Below are 14,770 nucleotides of genomic sequence, written 5' to 3' on the forward strand. Positions count from 1 at the left end.
TGAAATGCAGGTTCCAGGTGGCACAACCCCTGGGCAGCAGGTCTGCATCTCTGCCTGGTGAGGGGGGAATCCTGAAGCACGTGGGTCTGCACCTTTCATTTCTCTTCACTGCAACCATGAAGCCAGAGCCCCGTGGCAGCAAGGCTGCAGAGAAGCACTCCTACACAGGAAGCTGACTTGGGGCTCATGCCTTTGGGAGCACCAGGGGGCAGCAGGCCAGAGCTACACCCTTTCCCAGGCTGAGTTGTGTGGAATATCCTCCTAGCTGGCCCACTCTTCCGTTGCCATTAGCCTCCAATAGTCCTTGCCCTCAGGAATGACTGTGGATTGCTGCTGTGCCTAACCGCTGAGCAACGGAGCAAAGGTGTAGGGGGTGGAGATGGGGATTTATAGCCCTCACACCTCTGCCCACCGGGGGTGTGTGTGAAAGCGGTTTAGCCCATTGCATCATGGGAGGACAATGCAATTCTTCACTATGTGGCAGCTGGCAGTGAAGCTAGGACTGGTTTTACACAGGAGAGCGTTTCTCTAGCCTGAGCTGTCCTGCTAGTCCGATTGCTGTCCCCATAGCCCAGTGATTCTCTCCATCACCTGTGGAATAGGCACAGTAAAACTGCCACAACCACTAAGGCAGGGAGAAACCAGAAGCCAAATCCAAACCTTCAGGGGAAACTTCCTTCCCGAGGGCATGTAGCATGACCAGCACCTCCTATGGGTGCTGGAGAAGGTCGTGGCTGACCAGCCAGAATCCCCATATTAGGTTCCAATCCTTTGAGGTGCTGAGCCCCTCGGTGCTGGGCTCCAGCCAGATGTACCTTGCCGGAGACACTCAGCACCTCTCAGGATCAGGCCCCAGAGGGAGGATCACGAGTACAAAAATCCAACGGATTTGGACGTGGAGGAAACACGGAAAATTATCTTTATTGCATTCCGTTTGGACATACACCACATCGCCGTTCATGCCCTACTGCATTCAGACAGCCCAGAGGGGACCCACGTCACGGCAATCGCTGGTACTGGGGAGCTGGGTGCAAACAGGCTAGACTCTGCACACGTCCTGGCCGTTCACCAGCAGATGGATGGGCTGCACACCCCTCTTCTCCTCATGGTGCATGGACAATTCCCTCTCCAACAGTGCTCTGTCCATCCGCCCTTTCAAGGAGTAATAGCGGAGCGCCACGCTGTGCCAGTCTATTGCCTCCTCAATGTGCAGCGGCCCTGCTGGCAGAGGGCTTCGAATGTGCCCACCTAAGGACAGAACAAGAGATGGCTAAGAGGGCAAGAGGAGAAAGTCACCCATCCATGTACCAAGGCTCCTTTTTTCTTGGAGTCCCTCTAACAGGCGGAGTTGGTTCAGTGTAAGTGTCAGACCCCATAGCCCTCTCCTGGATGAAATCAGACCTGCTCAAGTGTGATTATATCGCCTCCTGGTGGCTGGAGGACTACAAAGAGTATCTCACAATACTGCTGTAAAGGTAACGGGACTTCCCATTTTGTTCAGGTGGTGGAGGTCTGCTTTTGGAGCAAAGATCTAGAGTTCAATCCTGGGGCTGTGCAGATTAGTTGGCAATGGTGGTGTCTGCATGTGTTTGTTTATGGACCCTCACAAACTCAGTGTCTTAAAATCAGGGGTGGATCTATGTATTTTGCTGCCCCAAGCACAGCAGTGAGGCAGCCTTTGGCGGCGCGCCTATGGGAGGTCTACTGGTAACGCGGATTCGGCAGCGCACCTGCGGGAGGTCCGACGGTCCCGGGGCTTCAGCGTATCCACCGCAGAATTGCTGCCAAAACCGCGGGACCTCCCGCAGGCATGCCGCTGAAGGCTCCCTGACTGCTGCCCTCACAGCGACCGGCAGGCCGCCTCCCGCAGCTGGCTGCCCCAGGCACACGCTTGGTGCGCTGGTGCCTGGAGCCGCCCCTGCTTAAAATATATTGTCTGATATTATTTGGAGCTGCTGAGATTACTGACTTCTTAAACTCGTAGGTTCTCATGATTAAGGAAATAAACTTATATAAATGACTAAATTACCCAATGAAATAGGTTACTTAGGGTTAATTGTATGATGTGGTGTATTATATATTTAATATTAATTTTCTGTAGTTAATGCAATGATTGCATCTGATTTAATGGGATTACTTACAGAAAAGATTCTGCCTTCAGACGTGCACTTGAAGCTCCTATTGAGGGAGCAGTGGTTTGGTAAATGGAGATAGAGCCTCTCACCACTAGTTTATGGGTTCAAATCCCACCTGCATCAGACTGAAAGCTGTCAGTGGCTATGCAAATTAAGTTGGTCTTAGTCCAGTCTGGTGAGGCGGAGGCAGCAGCTCATAGGAAACAAATATGAATCAAGAATAAATGCGTCTCTGATTTTCCTCTGTGAAATATGCTCTTGCTGTAATGCCGAATCCATCCCGTCCCACCTCGGTCTCTGTGATAGAGCAGGCTCAGAATGGCCCTGCGGCCGAGGTAGGAGGAACTCTCTCATACTGAACCCATTCCCGGTGAGTGTACAGTGAGAGAGGGAAACACCCCATCCTCTTCTATCACTAAGGCAATGAAAGAGGGGGAGGCTCCCTTTCACCAAAGATGTGCCCCCTCCGCCCCCCCAAATTCATTCTGAATGGGCCATGGAATTCTATCGTGTTTATCCGATTTGCCAATATCTGGTTTCCTCTCTTCAAACTCATAGGGTCGGCCTAACCTACTGAAAAGAAACCTCCCTTCCAGCCGCCTCCAACAGCACTGTAAGTTCCAAGCCAAGCTAGATAACAGCGGAGGGGGAGGAGGAACCTTTGTGGAGAGTCGTGTTAGTGAAATGTTGTGTTACATTGATGTACAATTTGGCCTCTCCAGACAAAACATAAGCAGCACTGGCTGAAACCCCCTCCCTCCCACTGCTTTGAAAACTGACTCCTAAGTGTCTGAACCAACAGCATTAAAGCAAAGACAGGCAGAGTAATGACTCCATCCTTAGCGCGCTCTGTTGTGCCTAGATATGGTAGCACATGCAGAAGTTCATTCTGCGGAGCACCTTTCAGCCACAATATTTCCCAAAATGGATAATACTCTTAGGAAGTGGAACAACAAAGGACAGCAAAGGGGGACAAAAAATTCAGATGTGTAGATAAGGGGGGGAAGAGAGACTCTTCCAGCTACATGAACCAATACAGAGAATCAGTGTGGTGGAGAGATATAGGAAGACAATTGCAGGATACAGGAAGACAAGAGCTGCAGAGGAAAAGGCTATTTGCACCAACGGTACTGACGCCGTACAGAAATAACAGAAGTGAGACATATGGCAACAGCCCAACCACACAGTCTGAGGATCCCAGAAGTACAGAGAAAAAACAACAGGTACATTAAAGATCAACTGTTCACCTTTCCTAGGGAAAGATTTAGAATCAAGGAAATGGCAAAGACCCATTAGGGTGTCTAAATCATCCAGTGGAGGATTGTTCCCTGCATTTTGTATCCTCCAGCAATGGGGTCTTCTTTCCATTCCATTATCAAATAGCTCTCCTGATTAGGACGCCCCTTCCCCTGATATCAGCATATGTTTTCCTTTGCTCAGTGTCAGAGGTGCACCCTACTGGGGCACCCTATGTAATTTGGTCCCCTTCTGGCAGTCTATTGTGGATTTCTAGCATATGGCTCAGCAAAGGGTCAGTACCTTCTGGTAATACTTGTGTCATCCTCTTGGCAGCAACCCTAATCCAACCCATGGATGTGTGAGCCAGCATATTGATGGATCGTGTGTCCGAAGTGCTGTCCAGGTCTTCCTCTTCGTTTATCAGGTCTCTTCGTTCAGTGGAGCACAGCTTACCTTGGAGGAGCACAGAAGCTCAGATGAGTAGGATTGTGTACAAACAGGATCTTAACCTCTACAATGAGGATTTATCTTCATGTTTTCCCATGCTTGTCTTATTAGTCTGTTTTTGATACAATTGTGCTAGCTGGTATGTGAGATACATATAGTCTATACCAATAAACCCCCTATACCAATAAACCCCCCTCCCATCTTCACACAGCAAATTAGTGACAGACAACCTTTGAACATATCATAGGTTCAGGTAAGAGTGCCAAAGTTGGGATGTTCATTCAAGGTTTACATGAGTCTTCCGAGTGTGGACCTCTCCAAAGACTAGGGCCTCCAATGAGATTTCTGTGCTACTTGGTTGAGATGAGATTGGAAAGATCTCAGCAATAGCAGGGCCTCAGGTCAAATTGGGCAGAGAGTTGTTCAAGTTATCTTGAGAAATATTAATTATTGGCTCCAAATAGTTATTACTGATTGTTTTCAATTTATTTTTTCACTGTATGTGCCCAGCTGCGGTGTTGGAAAGATCATATTGGAAAGATTGCCAATACTCAGGAGTGGAATGACTGGTTTACCCCTCTCCTTGACCTCAAAAGAGAAAAACATTATTCATCTTTAATTTTTGGCCCTGAAAAAGAGTCAGATCACATCTGAGGATTACCGTAATCACTGGACAACATTTTCACGCCCTGGTGCCTACAGTTCAGCTCATGAATATGCATTTAGGCTCCTAAAGAAAAGCTTTTATTTGGGTGTCTAAATGTGGATTTTTAGGAGGCCACCTTTAGGGACCCAAGTTTGTAAATTTCATAGAGCTTTTTGGGAAATGCCCCCTCAGAAAAAAAATTGGTTTTGGATGAAATTTAAAGAAAAAAACAATTTTTGTCAGTGTTTTGGGTTGGTTGGGGTTTTTTTGTTTGTTAAAACCCCTCAACGCTTACAGTTTTCAAAAACTGAAAGATTTCAGGCAGGCAGGGGAAAAATAGTTGGTTTTACTGAAAACTTTCATCTGACTTGAAATTTTTTTGGTTTTCAGTTACCAAATCCCTTGATTTTTTTCAATTTTGGGGATTTTGGCTTTTCATTAAAAAAAAAAAACTGATTTTTTTGGTCAAAAATTTTTTTTTGCATTGAGCAGGGAATTGAACTAGATGACCATGAGGTCTCTTCAAACCCTAATATTCTATGATTTGTCATGGAAATTTCCAGTTTGACAAAAAAGCCATTTTTAATTAAAAAATAAAAAAAATTGTCCAACATCTTTCCTAATTTAGCATGCCCTGTGCTAACACCCTGAAGTAAGAGCTGACAAATGCAGATAATGTTTTCACCCCTCAGCTCACAGAGAGCCAAGAAGCGATAATAATACATTCACTGATTTTAGCCTCCTTTTCCATTTGCATGTTGTCCACTAGCGGCTTACAATTTTCTTGAATTTAATCATTATTAGATATTATTTGTCAATTAGTTTTGGTGAATAATTCTTGGCCTGCAGCAGTTTGATATCTGGTTAGTTTAGACAGGTCACACAGCAATGCTTCTGATCTCTGTCAGGATGAGTGTAACACATAGCATTGCGATTGCAAAATTCACTCTCCAAAAATATCTTCCCATATTCACTTAACATTTGTTGTTCACGCCAACTTTCCCGCCATGAATACACTCTCTGGGTACACTCACCCAATTTAAACATAGCGAGCGAGTGAACACAGAGAAGTTAGATTTTCATCGGAGCAGAATATTTTTTTCAGATGTTTGCTCCTCTCTGTAGGACATTGTCCCTCTGCCAGCCCTGAGGTACTACGCGTTGAGCCACATTTCTGAACCAGACAACTGGGAAAATCATGGAAGGGAATGCTGGAAAATCACAACTTCAAATGCCAAGAGGGTCTGAAATGACTGAGAACGGGGCCAATGCCAGTAACAGCCCTGATAAGACCTATTTATAGTAGGTTTGCCTAGGGTGAAGTCTAGTCCATTGACTTCACTTCTCAGGATCAGGCCCTCAGTCTCCTGGGATTACATTTCTCATAGAAGCACAGAAATTGGAGATGGGGAAGATTTATTAGCTCATCTTGTCCACATATCCCTGCAGGATTGTCTCTAACAGTTCAGTTTCAAGTGCCTAGTCCAGTTTAGATTTTAATGTCTCAAGCAATAGAACTTCTTACTGCAAAACAATTCCACAGCCTACATGTTCTTTTTCTAAGGTTTTTTTGTTTGTATTTACTATTGATGTTAGTTTCTTAGTTCTGCCCTATAGTGGCATCATGAGGAAAAAAAGGGGAAGAGTTCAACATAGCCTTAGTCTCATAGAAAAGATTAAACTGATTTCTATTATGCACTAATCCTAATTGTATGGTTATTCCACGTGTCACTACAAGGCGGAGTTAACGTTGTCTGGGTGCCTTAACTGTGCATTGGAGTTTCCTTAACATAACTGAATTTCTTTTAAATTTAACCTTAACTGAATTTCCTGGATTGGTAATGCTTGGTTTTGGGATAATTACAACATTCCTGTAATTACCCTTAAATTACTAACATGTGCTCAACCTTAACTCCAATTTGATATCCTTTTTATCTGGGATTACAGTTATATATCCTGTTTCCAGAGCTTCTTGGGAAATAAAATACTATTATATTGATTAGCTACTTGGTTAAATGATGCATGCTTGGTTCTGGTTTGGGGAGAAGGGGGAGTTGCAGCTGTCCATGTGACATTCATGTAGGAAAGGGCTATGTATATGAAAAACCCACCACTGCAAATACACCATGTTTTCTGAAACATTCCCAATGTAATGAGTGTCAGTAGAATAAAAATGTATAACCCCCCCAACCCTTTATTTTAAAATAAATTAAAACTGATCTCTCAGGAGATGTAATACAGCAGCCTCAGGTCATGTGAGGGCACTTATACCCCATTCTCTTGTATGTCTGTGAGAAGGAACGGAGCAGTGTCTCTTTAAGAGGACATACATCACAAAACTCTTAGCCTCCTTTCCTGGAAAGTAACAGTTTCCATTAGACTTGGAGACATTCTTCCTGCACTTACCCTACCACCCATCTAGCCACACTGATGTCCAGGGCGGGGGTGTCATTTCCGAAAAAATTGGGGGCGGAGGGCAAAGTTGTGACAGCATATAGAACATTATATGTGATAATATGGGTTGGGGGAGTGGAGCAGATAGTTTTCCTCTCCTCCCAAATTCACAGGTCTAAGTTCTGAGGGACTAACTGCCCACCTTGCCACCTAGCACATGATATGCCTGGACCAGGAGTTGCCTGGGTCTATCAGAGAGCCATCTGTCTTCATTGGCAAGATATTTTTGTTGGAAGCGATCATTGCCTATGTACCCAAAACGTCTATATTGCACACTGCTAGCCCACATTTAGGTGTAGATGAGTGGAAAGTGCTTTGATGCGTTGCTTGGAACGTAGTACAATGGTATAAAGTTACTATGCACTGTGGCAACATGCATAATATTGTGAGCTCGATCAGAAATATCGAGGTTCTGTGGCCTCCAGACTAGATGTCCACTGTTGGGTCGCCTCGAGGGTATTTGGGCTGTAATCAACTGGTTGGAAATTTTCGGATGGAATCTTTTTCTGTTGGAAAATATCGATTCGTTGAAAGTGAATCATTTCACCATAAATGTGTCAATTTTGATGCAGTTTAGTTTTGGGGAAGAAAGAAGAAAGGATTTGGATTTAGGTTGAAACATTCCATTTTGACACTGCTTAATGGAACGTTTGCATTTTTTGTTTTGAAATGACTTTTCATTTAGAAATTTATTTTATAGTATACAAAAATGTCAAAATTGGAATGAAACGCTTTGATTCGCCTGAAATGAATTTTTTTCCCCATAATTTGGTTTTCCAGAAAATTTTGAATTATTTTGTTTTTGTTCCATTTTGGAATGGAATTTTGTTCAGACTCACAGAATTTCCCACATATTGAAAAATTGAGTTCCCACTGTAATGTAAGCAACAGAGAGAACCAAGGACTCATGTTCTACTTTCTGCCTCAAAGGAGTTGCTTGACTGTAAGCGAGGACAGAACGAAGCCATGAATGTGGTGCCTGATGCAGCACATACTGCCCCTCGGTGAGGACCTTAAATAAATCCAGGCACTGCCACTGCTCCCACTTTCCAAGGTTTCCCTAAAAACTCTTACAGCTGCCGACATTCAACCATTTCATTTCATTTCTTCTATAGGCTTCGGGAACATGCCTAGGACTGCAAAGTAAAAATGTTCTTTGACACAATCTACATATAAATTAGCAGTTGTACCTTTGTGTTTGCAAAGTATTTTGATATAATAGAGAAGATTTGTGAAGAGGTTAAAGGGGGAAGGTGTTCCAGACTTCCTAGTCATGTCCCTGATGAGCATGGCCCTGCCAAACTTCCACTCCGTGTCAGACTGGGCCTGTATCCTCTGGTAGGTGTCACTCATCATGGCGATCAGCAGGTTGATCAGCACAATCAAGGTCACGATCAGGTAGACCCCAAACACAAAGCGGATGATGACAAAAGTGAACTGGGGAGTTCTGGTGAGTGAGGGCAGGGACTCGGGGTCAACGAGGCCAAACAAGGAGAAGAATAATGTGACCATGACGACAACGGGGTCCTGGATAGTGGTGCTCACAGTTGCGTTCCCACCGGCAGCTGAGAGATTGGTCTTTGGTTCAGGGTAGACTGGCTGGTAGACGGACGACAGCTGCATGGTGAAGGCTATGTGAAACAAGCCGAGGATGACTGCGAACCTGGTGAGATCCTTCATGAGGTTCCTGATTATGACGGCCCAAGGGCCAAAGAGGTGGTGGAAGGTGAGGAACTCCAGGAACTGCACAAAGGAGAGTGTCATGGCCACCCCTAGGAAGATGTTCCTAGCAAACAGGCAGTGCAAGCGATCGGTGCCGGTAAACATCAAGGCCAGCAAATGGCAAAGGAAAGCAATGGCAGAGAAGCCCAAGACGAACACTCTGATCCAAGCCAGGCCAGCCCTTTCTCCAGAATGGGTGAGCTCGGTGACTAGTGTCCCCAGCAGCCAAGCTAAGAGCAACCACTCGTTCCAGTATGGCACCATGTGACCTTCATAGATGGGGCTAATAGGGGGATACACGATGGTTAGGATGAACAGGATGAGCAGGAAGATATGAGATGCCAAGTGGCTCATGAACTTCATGATAGGAATTTTATTGAACCTATGTTTCAGGGGTAGGGAGAAAACCAGCCACATGGGGGGGCATGCTAGGAAGCAGACGAACAAAAGGGCGATCTTCCATGGGGCCCACTTCAGGCTGCCATACCAGACTTCTGTCAGGTATTTTTGCACTGCTGGATGCGCTACTACATCCTTCTGTTCACATTCAATTAGCGAGTCCAGCATGGTAGTGCCTCTGTGATCCACTGCGCGGAGAAGGTAGCCAGCACTTCTACCTCCAGAGGCCAGCGTCAGGAGCTCAGTGGCCATGCTCTCAGTGTACTTGGCAGCAGTCAGCAAGTCTTTGGCGCGTTCCTTCTCCTTCAGGGCAGCCATGTTGAAGGCCTGGGAAAGCTTGACAGCAGTGTCCAGGGGAGCAGAAGAGTGAAGGACAAATTCCTCAGTCACCTGGTTGTTGTTCAGCTTCCCACAGACCATGAGGTCAAAGATAAACTGGAAAAACAAATACCCTAGTTAATAACAGAAAGAGGAAGGATAGTCTTGTGCTTAAGGCACTGGCCAGGAACTCAGGAGATCAAGGTTCAATTCCCACTTCTGCTACAAGCTTGCTGTACAACGTTGGTCAAATCATTGAATCTCTCTGGTGTCTCAAGCCTTCTTCTGTAAAATGGGTATAACAATACTGTCCTTCCCCCCACTCTTTGTCTTGTCTATTTACAATGTAAGCTCTTCGGTGCAGGGACCATCTTTTCCTATATGTGTGTACAGCATCTGGCACAAGGAACCTCTAGGTGCTACTGTAATGCAAGTAACAACAACAATGCGTAATGTTTTACAAACATTGACTGACCCACAACACATCCCCGGGTAGGGCAGTATCATCACCACCGCTTTCCATATGGTGAAACTGAGGCAGAGATCAGGTGACTTCCTAAGGTCACAAAAGGATTCATCATCCGAGCTAGGATTAGAACTCCAAATTCTGTGCTCAGAGGCCACACCTAAACTCTGGATTTAGTAAATAGCAATGTGGGAAAAAACAATCCAATTTGAGAGGAATATATCCAAAATGCCGGGAACATTCACATATCTTCACCGGGGCTGAAGAAGGCTCATCATATAAATGCTGGATATGTAGAACTAATGTTCAGTGATGTTTTTTTCAGCTTCTAGAAACAGAGGAGAGGTGTCTCCGACCAGATCAACCCCCTGGTCAAGCTGGTTCTAGTACAGCTGGGTGAATAATAGATTTTTAGGTTCATTGGCAATTTTGACAAAGTTAAAAAACAAATTGTTTCAGATCAGACCAAAAAAGACAATTTTTGCAGATTCAGAAGTCCACAACATTTTCATTTTGGGTTGAACAAAATGTTTCATTCCAATAAAATCAAAATGTTTCATTTCAATTTTGAGTGGATTTTTTTTTTTTTTACACTTTTGAATTTTTAAAAATAAAATGGAAGGAAATTTTGAAACAAAAAGTCATTTCCAACTGAAAAATTGAAATGCATCATTTTGAACATGAAACATTTTGATTTTTTCAGAATCCCCCAACCCCCAAACCAAACAATTAGGTGAAACAGACACCAATTCATGAAACAGTTCGGTATTGCAAAATCTGCATTTTTCACACACACACACACACACACACACACACACACACACACACACAAAGTTTTGGCTGAAAAATTTTGCCTTCAGCAACATATGGCTCTGAGCTTCGGGAACCCCATCGCCATTTCTACCACTGATGTGACCAATGACTATAAACACCTAAATTATTAGGATCCCAGTCATGCTATTGCACCATAAGGGCACAGTGTAGGATTTTGCAAACAAGAGTAGGACATATGAGTCTTGGCTCAAGGCTTGCCCACGTCACCTCCCCAGAGCTCAGGGTCTCCCCTACCTTCCTGTCCTTAATCAGTTTCAAGGTGGTGGTGTTCTTTTTCAGCAGGAAGCTCACTACTTCTTGGTGGTTCTCAGCAGCTGCATACTGGATAGGTATCCTCCCCTCTTCGGACTCGAGAGTGGGTGTGGCACCGCTTTCCACGAGCAGCCGGACACTAGCCAGGAAACCTGATTTGGCAGCAAAGTGCAATGGGCCCCAGCCTTGCTGTGGAATTAAAGGATGTACAGTGAAAATGCAGCATTCATTGACCGCAGGCGGCAGGCAGTCACGTAATAGGGAGTGATGCAGGAGGGGATGGAATCACCTTTAACCAGAATTGCATGAAACTTTCATAACTTTCAAGTGATGGGCACACTGGAAATCCATGGGCAGCTGACTTGGCTGCCAGCTTTTGTCAACAGACAACCATGCTGCTGCTGGAACCGTAGAATTCAGGACGTAGGGTTTGGAGATACTGTGTAGCGCCCCCCCCATGGCATCATGTATCATTCATGGCACTGGCCCTCAATCAAGGCTTGGTGCGAGACTCTCCATGAAGAGGTTGCACAGAAAGTGTGACCGCCCCTCACTGTTCCAGCAGGCTAACACCGACCGTGCGAGCTGCTGCTGTACCTTGTCAGTGACGTTGATCTCCGCTCCCTGGCCTAGTAACGCCCGCACCATCTCAACGTGGCCATTGGCTGCAGCCAGGTGGAGGCATGTCCGCCCTCTCTTGTCTCGGAGATGCAGCTGGGAGGTGGATTTGCTCAGAAGGAGCCCAACGACGGCGGTGTGACCATGCTGGGCCGCCAGGTGGAGAGGGATGGAGCCCTAAGCACAAGTGGGCTGGTTAGTATTTTACAGCATTTGGCACAGGGACAGGATGGCACTAATGGGACCTAACAAGGTCACCTGAAGTCACTGTCAGACTTGGCATGAGAGGCATCTCTCTTACAACAAGGACAGAGGCTGAGGACCGTGGGTCAGGGAGACTGAACTACCCTCCACAGCTAGAAGTGACCCCTCCAGAACAGGGCTGGGGTCTACTGTCCAAGGGCTACGAAGCTTCCATTGCAGGAGCCTCTTCTGCAGAGGGAAGAGCTGTCTCTACAGTTGTCAACCCGGCACTGGTCAGTAGTAGCACTTTGGCTACGTCTACACTACCCGCCTGAATTGGCGGGTAGAAATCGATCTCTCGGGGATCGAATTATCGCGTCTTGTCGGGACGCAACAATCGATCCCCGAATTGATGCTTGTACTCGACCAGCAGAGGTAGGAGTAAGCGCCGTCGATGGGGGAGCCGCGGAGGTCGATTTACCGCCGTCCTCACAGCGGGGTAAGTCGGCTCCGATACGCTCTGCACCATGGACCCTCCTCCCTGAATCTCTGCCCTCTGTGTCTTCTCCTTCGCCTTAACCCTCTCTTCCTCTTGTGGGCCTTGTGCATCCAAACTGACTCTCCTCCTGACCACCCCGGGGTCCTGCTTCTCCCACCTAGCACAGAGCCAGAGCAGCCTCTGGGGTGGGAGGTGGAAGCTTCCCGGAGAGACGGTTACCCCAGATGTGACGCTGCAAGAATCAAAGCCGCCCGCCCCCCATGACAGGCTGCAGCCTTCTCCTGGGCTGCGCCAGCTCAGAGCATGGTGGCCCCCATGTGAGTAGAACAGCCCCACACTGAGCGTGGCTGGCCTCTTACCTGCAGGCTGGTCTGACAATCCACCTGCACACCTGGGTAGTTGAGCAGCAGCCGGACCAGGCTCTCGTGTCCCGACTGGGCAGCCAGGTGCAGTGGCGTGAATCCTGACTGAGATAAATCACACAGACGGCGGCAGGGCCCCTCTGATGCCCCAGACTCCTGGGCATACAGCGAGGGCAATACAGTTCCCAGACATTTCCCCCCCCCAGTGCGAACAACTCAGAAACCAGAGCAGCTGTTCCCCCATTTTGTGCGACTCATGCCTGCAGGCGGGCCATGATGATCTACCTTCCTCCCTCTCTGAAGCCCTGAAGAGTCAGCAACCTGGCTGCAGCCTCCCCACATGCACCATCACGCTGGGCCCCCTCAGGGTGCCTAGGCCTTGTGCTGTCCATCCCAAAGTCCCTCACCGACAACCCCTGCTGTCCCCTGAACATGCTGCCTGTGTGTGTTGTTGGATGTTATTTGGGCAACACACCTGGCCTGCAGCCTGGCCGGCAGTGAAGCTTTCATGCCTTTTTTGCTCCTGTCACTGAGGACAGGCCGTGCCACGCACACGAGCTACGCCGAAGATGTGTGTGTGTGACAATCCTGGGGAGCAGATCAAATGCGACCAGGAACTAGGGCACTTCTAAACCTTTACGCCGCTGGGGCATGCTCATTCCAATACCTGCTTGCCTTCACCTGCCCCTTGAGCTAGCTGGAGGATGGCAATTCCGTTCTGTGGCAACTTTTGAGGTTACCAAATTTGTTTTCGTTACACACTGGAATAAGCTCGAAACCTTTCAAAGGTTTTCATGATACTCTGCATCACTATAGCCTGGTAGCTGGGACACTGCTGTGGGAGACCCAGGCACAACCCCTGCTGTGCCTGATTCAGAGCAGTGAATTTCATCCCAGTTAACACTGACTCAGACAGAGCCAGGTCTTGAATCTGGATCTCCCAAATTCCAGGCCCAGGATCTGGCCTCCAACCCAAAACCCTCCTGATGAAAATTCGTGGAAACCAAAATGTTTTGGCTTCCCTGAAACAGCATCTTTCGGCAAGAACATTCCAACCAGATCTACCCGCCCCCCAGTTCTGGAACAAGTGGCGCCGTGGGACTGAGGGCTGCACCGTCATGGCCTCTATGCCTTGCAAGTTCCACGCACCGCCCATCCCTTTCAATCAGGGCCTTGGAGCAATTTGTCGTGCAGGCCTCCCATTTCTGGCCCTTTGAAAGGCCTCCCTGTGGAGCCAAATCCTAACCAAGGACAGCGGAGACGGGAAGAGGCAAAGGCAGATTTCCCAGGGTGAATACAGGGTAAATCCTTCTCCCCGCTCCCTAGGCCCAAGGGAGAGAGGAACCAGGGCAGCTGTGTTCCACAGAGTGCAGTGACATGACGCAGGGAGTTGTGTGTGTGTGGGGAGTGGGGTGGGGAGGGGGGACTGGGGTCCATCCAGGTGCAGGGCCCAGGAGTGTTTGTCGGGTGTAAGAAGGTTCACTGGCTAAAGCCACAGCAGAGAAGGGAGTAAGATTCCAGCGGACGTGGAAACTACTCGGGCAGTTCTGAGCAGCAGCAGGGAGGGGGACTCAGTCCGCAGCAGAGTACTCCCCTGCCAAGCCTGTCTACGGGGGAGAGGACTTGGGCCCACCACACAGTGAAATCAAATGGTTCAGTAACACGAGCCCCCATGTTATTTGGCTCCACGGAACTAGACAAGTGGGTTCGGGATGCCATGTGTCGGCTTGTCCCTTAATCTCTCCCCGGGGCTGGCTGCTGTCTTACCTCACTGCCTTGCTGCTTGACCTGCTGTCCTGCGGAGGTGAGCTTGGGAGGCTCGCTGCGCATGGCGGCCAATCCCCTGGCGAGCATGTCTCGGACGAAGTCCAGCTGGCCGTAATGAGCTGCCACATGAAGGGCAGTAAATCCTGTCTTGGAAGGGAAAGAAAAACACATCCACAGTTCAGGGAAAACAAACGAAATTTGCTCTTTTCAATGAACCAGAGCGCTCCCATTTAGCATCCGATCAAAGCGCAGTACATGCCTGACAGCTGGAAGGAAGAAGGTTAAAAGGGAGAGGTCACAGAAGACATGAGAATGACAGGAACGAAAACAAAGAAAGGGAGGAAAGAATGAGAGAGTTGGAAGAGGAGAAGGAGCTTTTGGGGATACACAACATTTCAGGAAGCAGCCTCTGCATTTGGCATCCACAGT

The 14,770-nt window shown here is 47.5% G+C and overlaps 1 protein-coding gene and 1 long non-coding RNA gene across 10 annotated transcripts in view; one reads left to right on the forward strand and one right to left on the reverse strand.

Moving 5' to 3' along the window:
• Nucleotides 1–896: 896 nt before the first annotated feature.
• PTP4A3 (protein tyrosine phosphatase 4A3) overlaps nucleotides 897–14,770 on the reverse strand; it is a 284,614-nt gene continuing 270,740 nt past the window's right edge. For 5 of the 9 annotated variants that reach the window (XM_042860945.2, XM_042860946.2, XM_042860942.2 and 2 more), the window contains 7 exons: nucleotides 14,342–14,488; nucleotides 12,572–12,679; nucleotides 11,510–11,707; nucleotides 10,895–11,101; nucleotides 8,112–9,477; nucleotides 3,675–3,827; nucleotides 897–1,248 (listed from right to left, as the gene is read on the reverse strand). In XM_042860945.2, the coding sequence (XP_042716879.2) occupies nucleotides 1,040–1,248; nucleotides 3,675–3,827; nucleotides 8,112–9,477; nucleotides 10,895–11,101; nucleotides 11,510–11,707; nucleotides 12,572–12,679; nucleotides 14,342–14,488 (2,388 nt within the window). In that variant the 3' untranslated portion in view covers nucleotides 897–1,039. The remainder of the gene's footprint in view (nucleotides 1,249–3,674; nucleotides 3,828–8,111; nucleotides 9,478–10,894; nucleotides 11,102–11,509; nucleotides 11,708–12,571; nucleotides 12,680–14,341; nucleotides 14,489–14,770) is intronic. The other 4 variants (XR_010599030.1, XR_010599029.1, XR_010599031.1 and 1 more) reach the window with 3 other exon arrangements.
• Nucleotides 2,950–6,915, forward strand: LOC135981837 (uncharacterized). The gene is made up of 2 exons (XR_010599035.1): nucleotides 2,950–3,358; nucleotides 3,708–6,915. It is a non-coding gene; the product is annotated as an uncharacterized LOC135981837 (long non-coding RNA).

The sequence above is a fragment of the Chrysemys picta genome, chromosome 2, assembly GCF_011386835.1.
Source record: "Chrysemys picta bellii isolate R12L10 chromosome 2, ASM1138683v2, whole genome shotgun sequence".
NCBI classification, from domain to species: domain Eukaryota; kingdom Metazoa; phylum Chordata; order Testudines; family Emydidae; genus Chrysemys; species Chrysemys picta.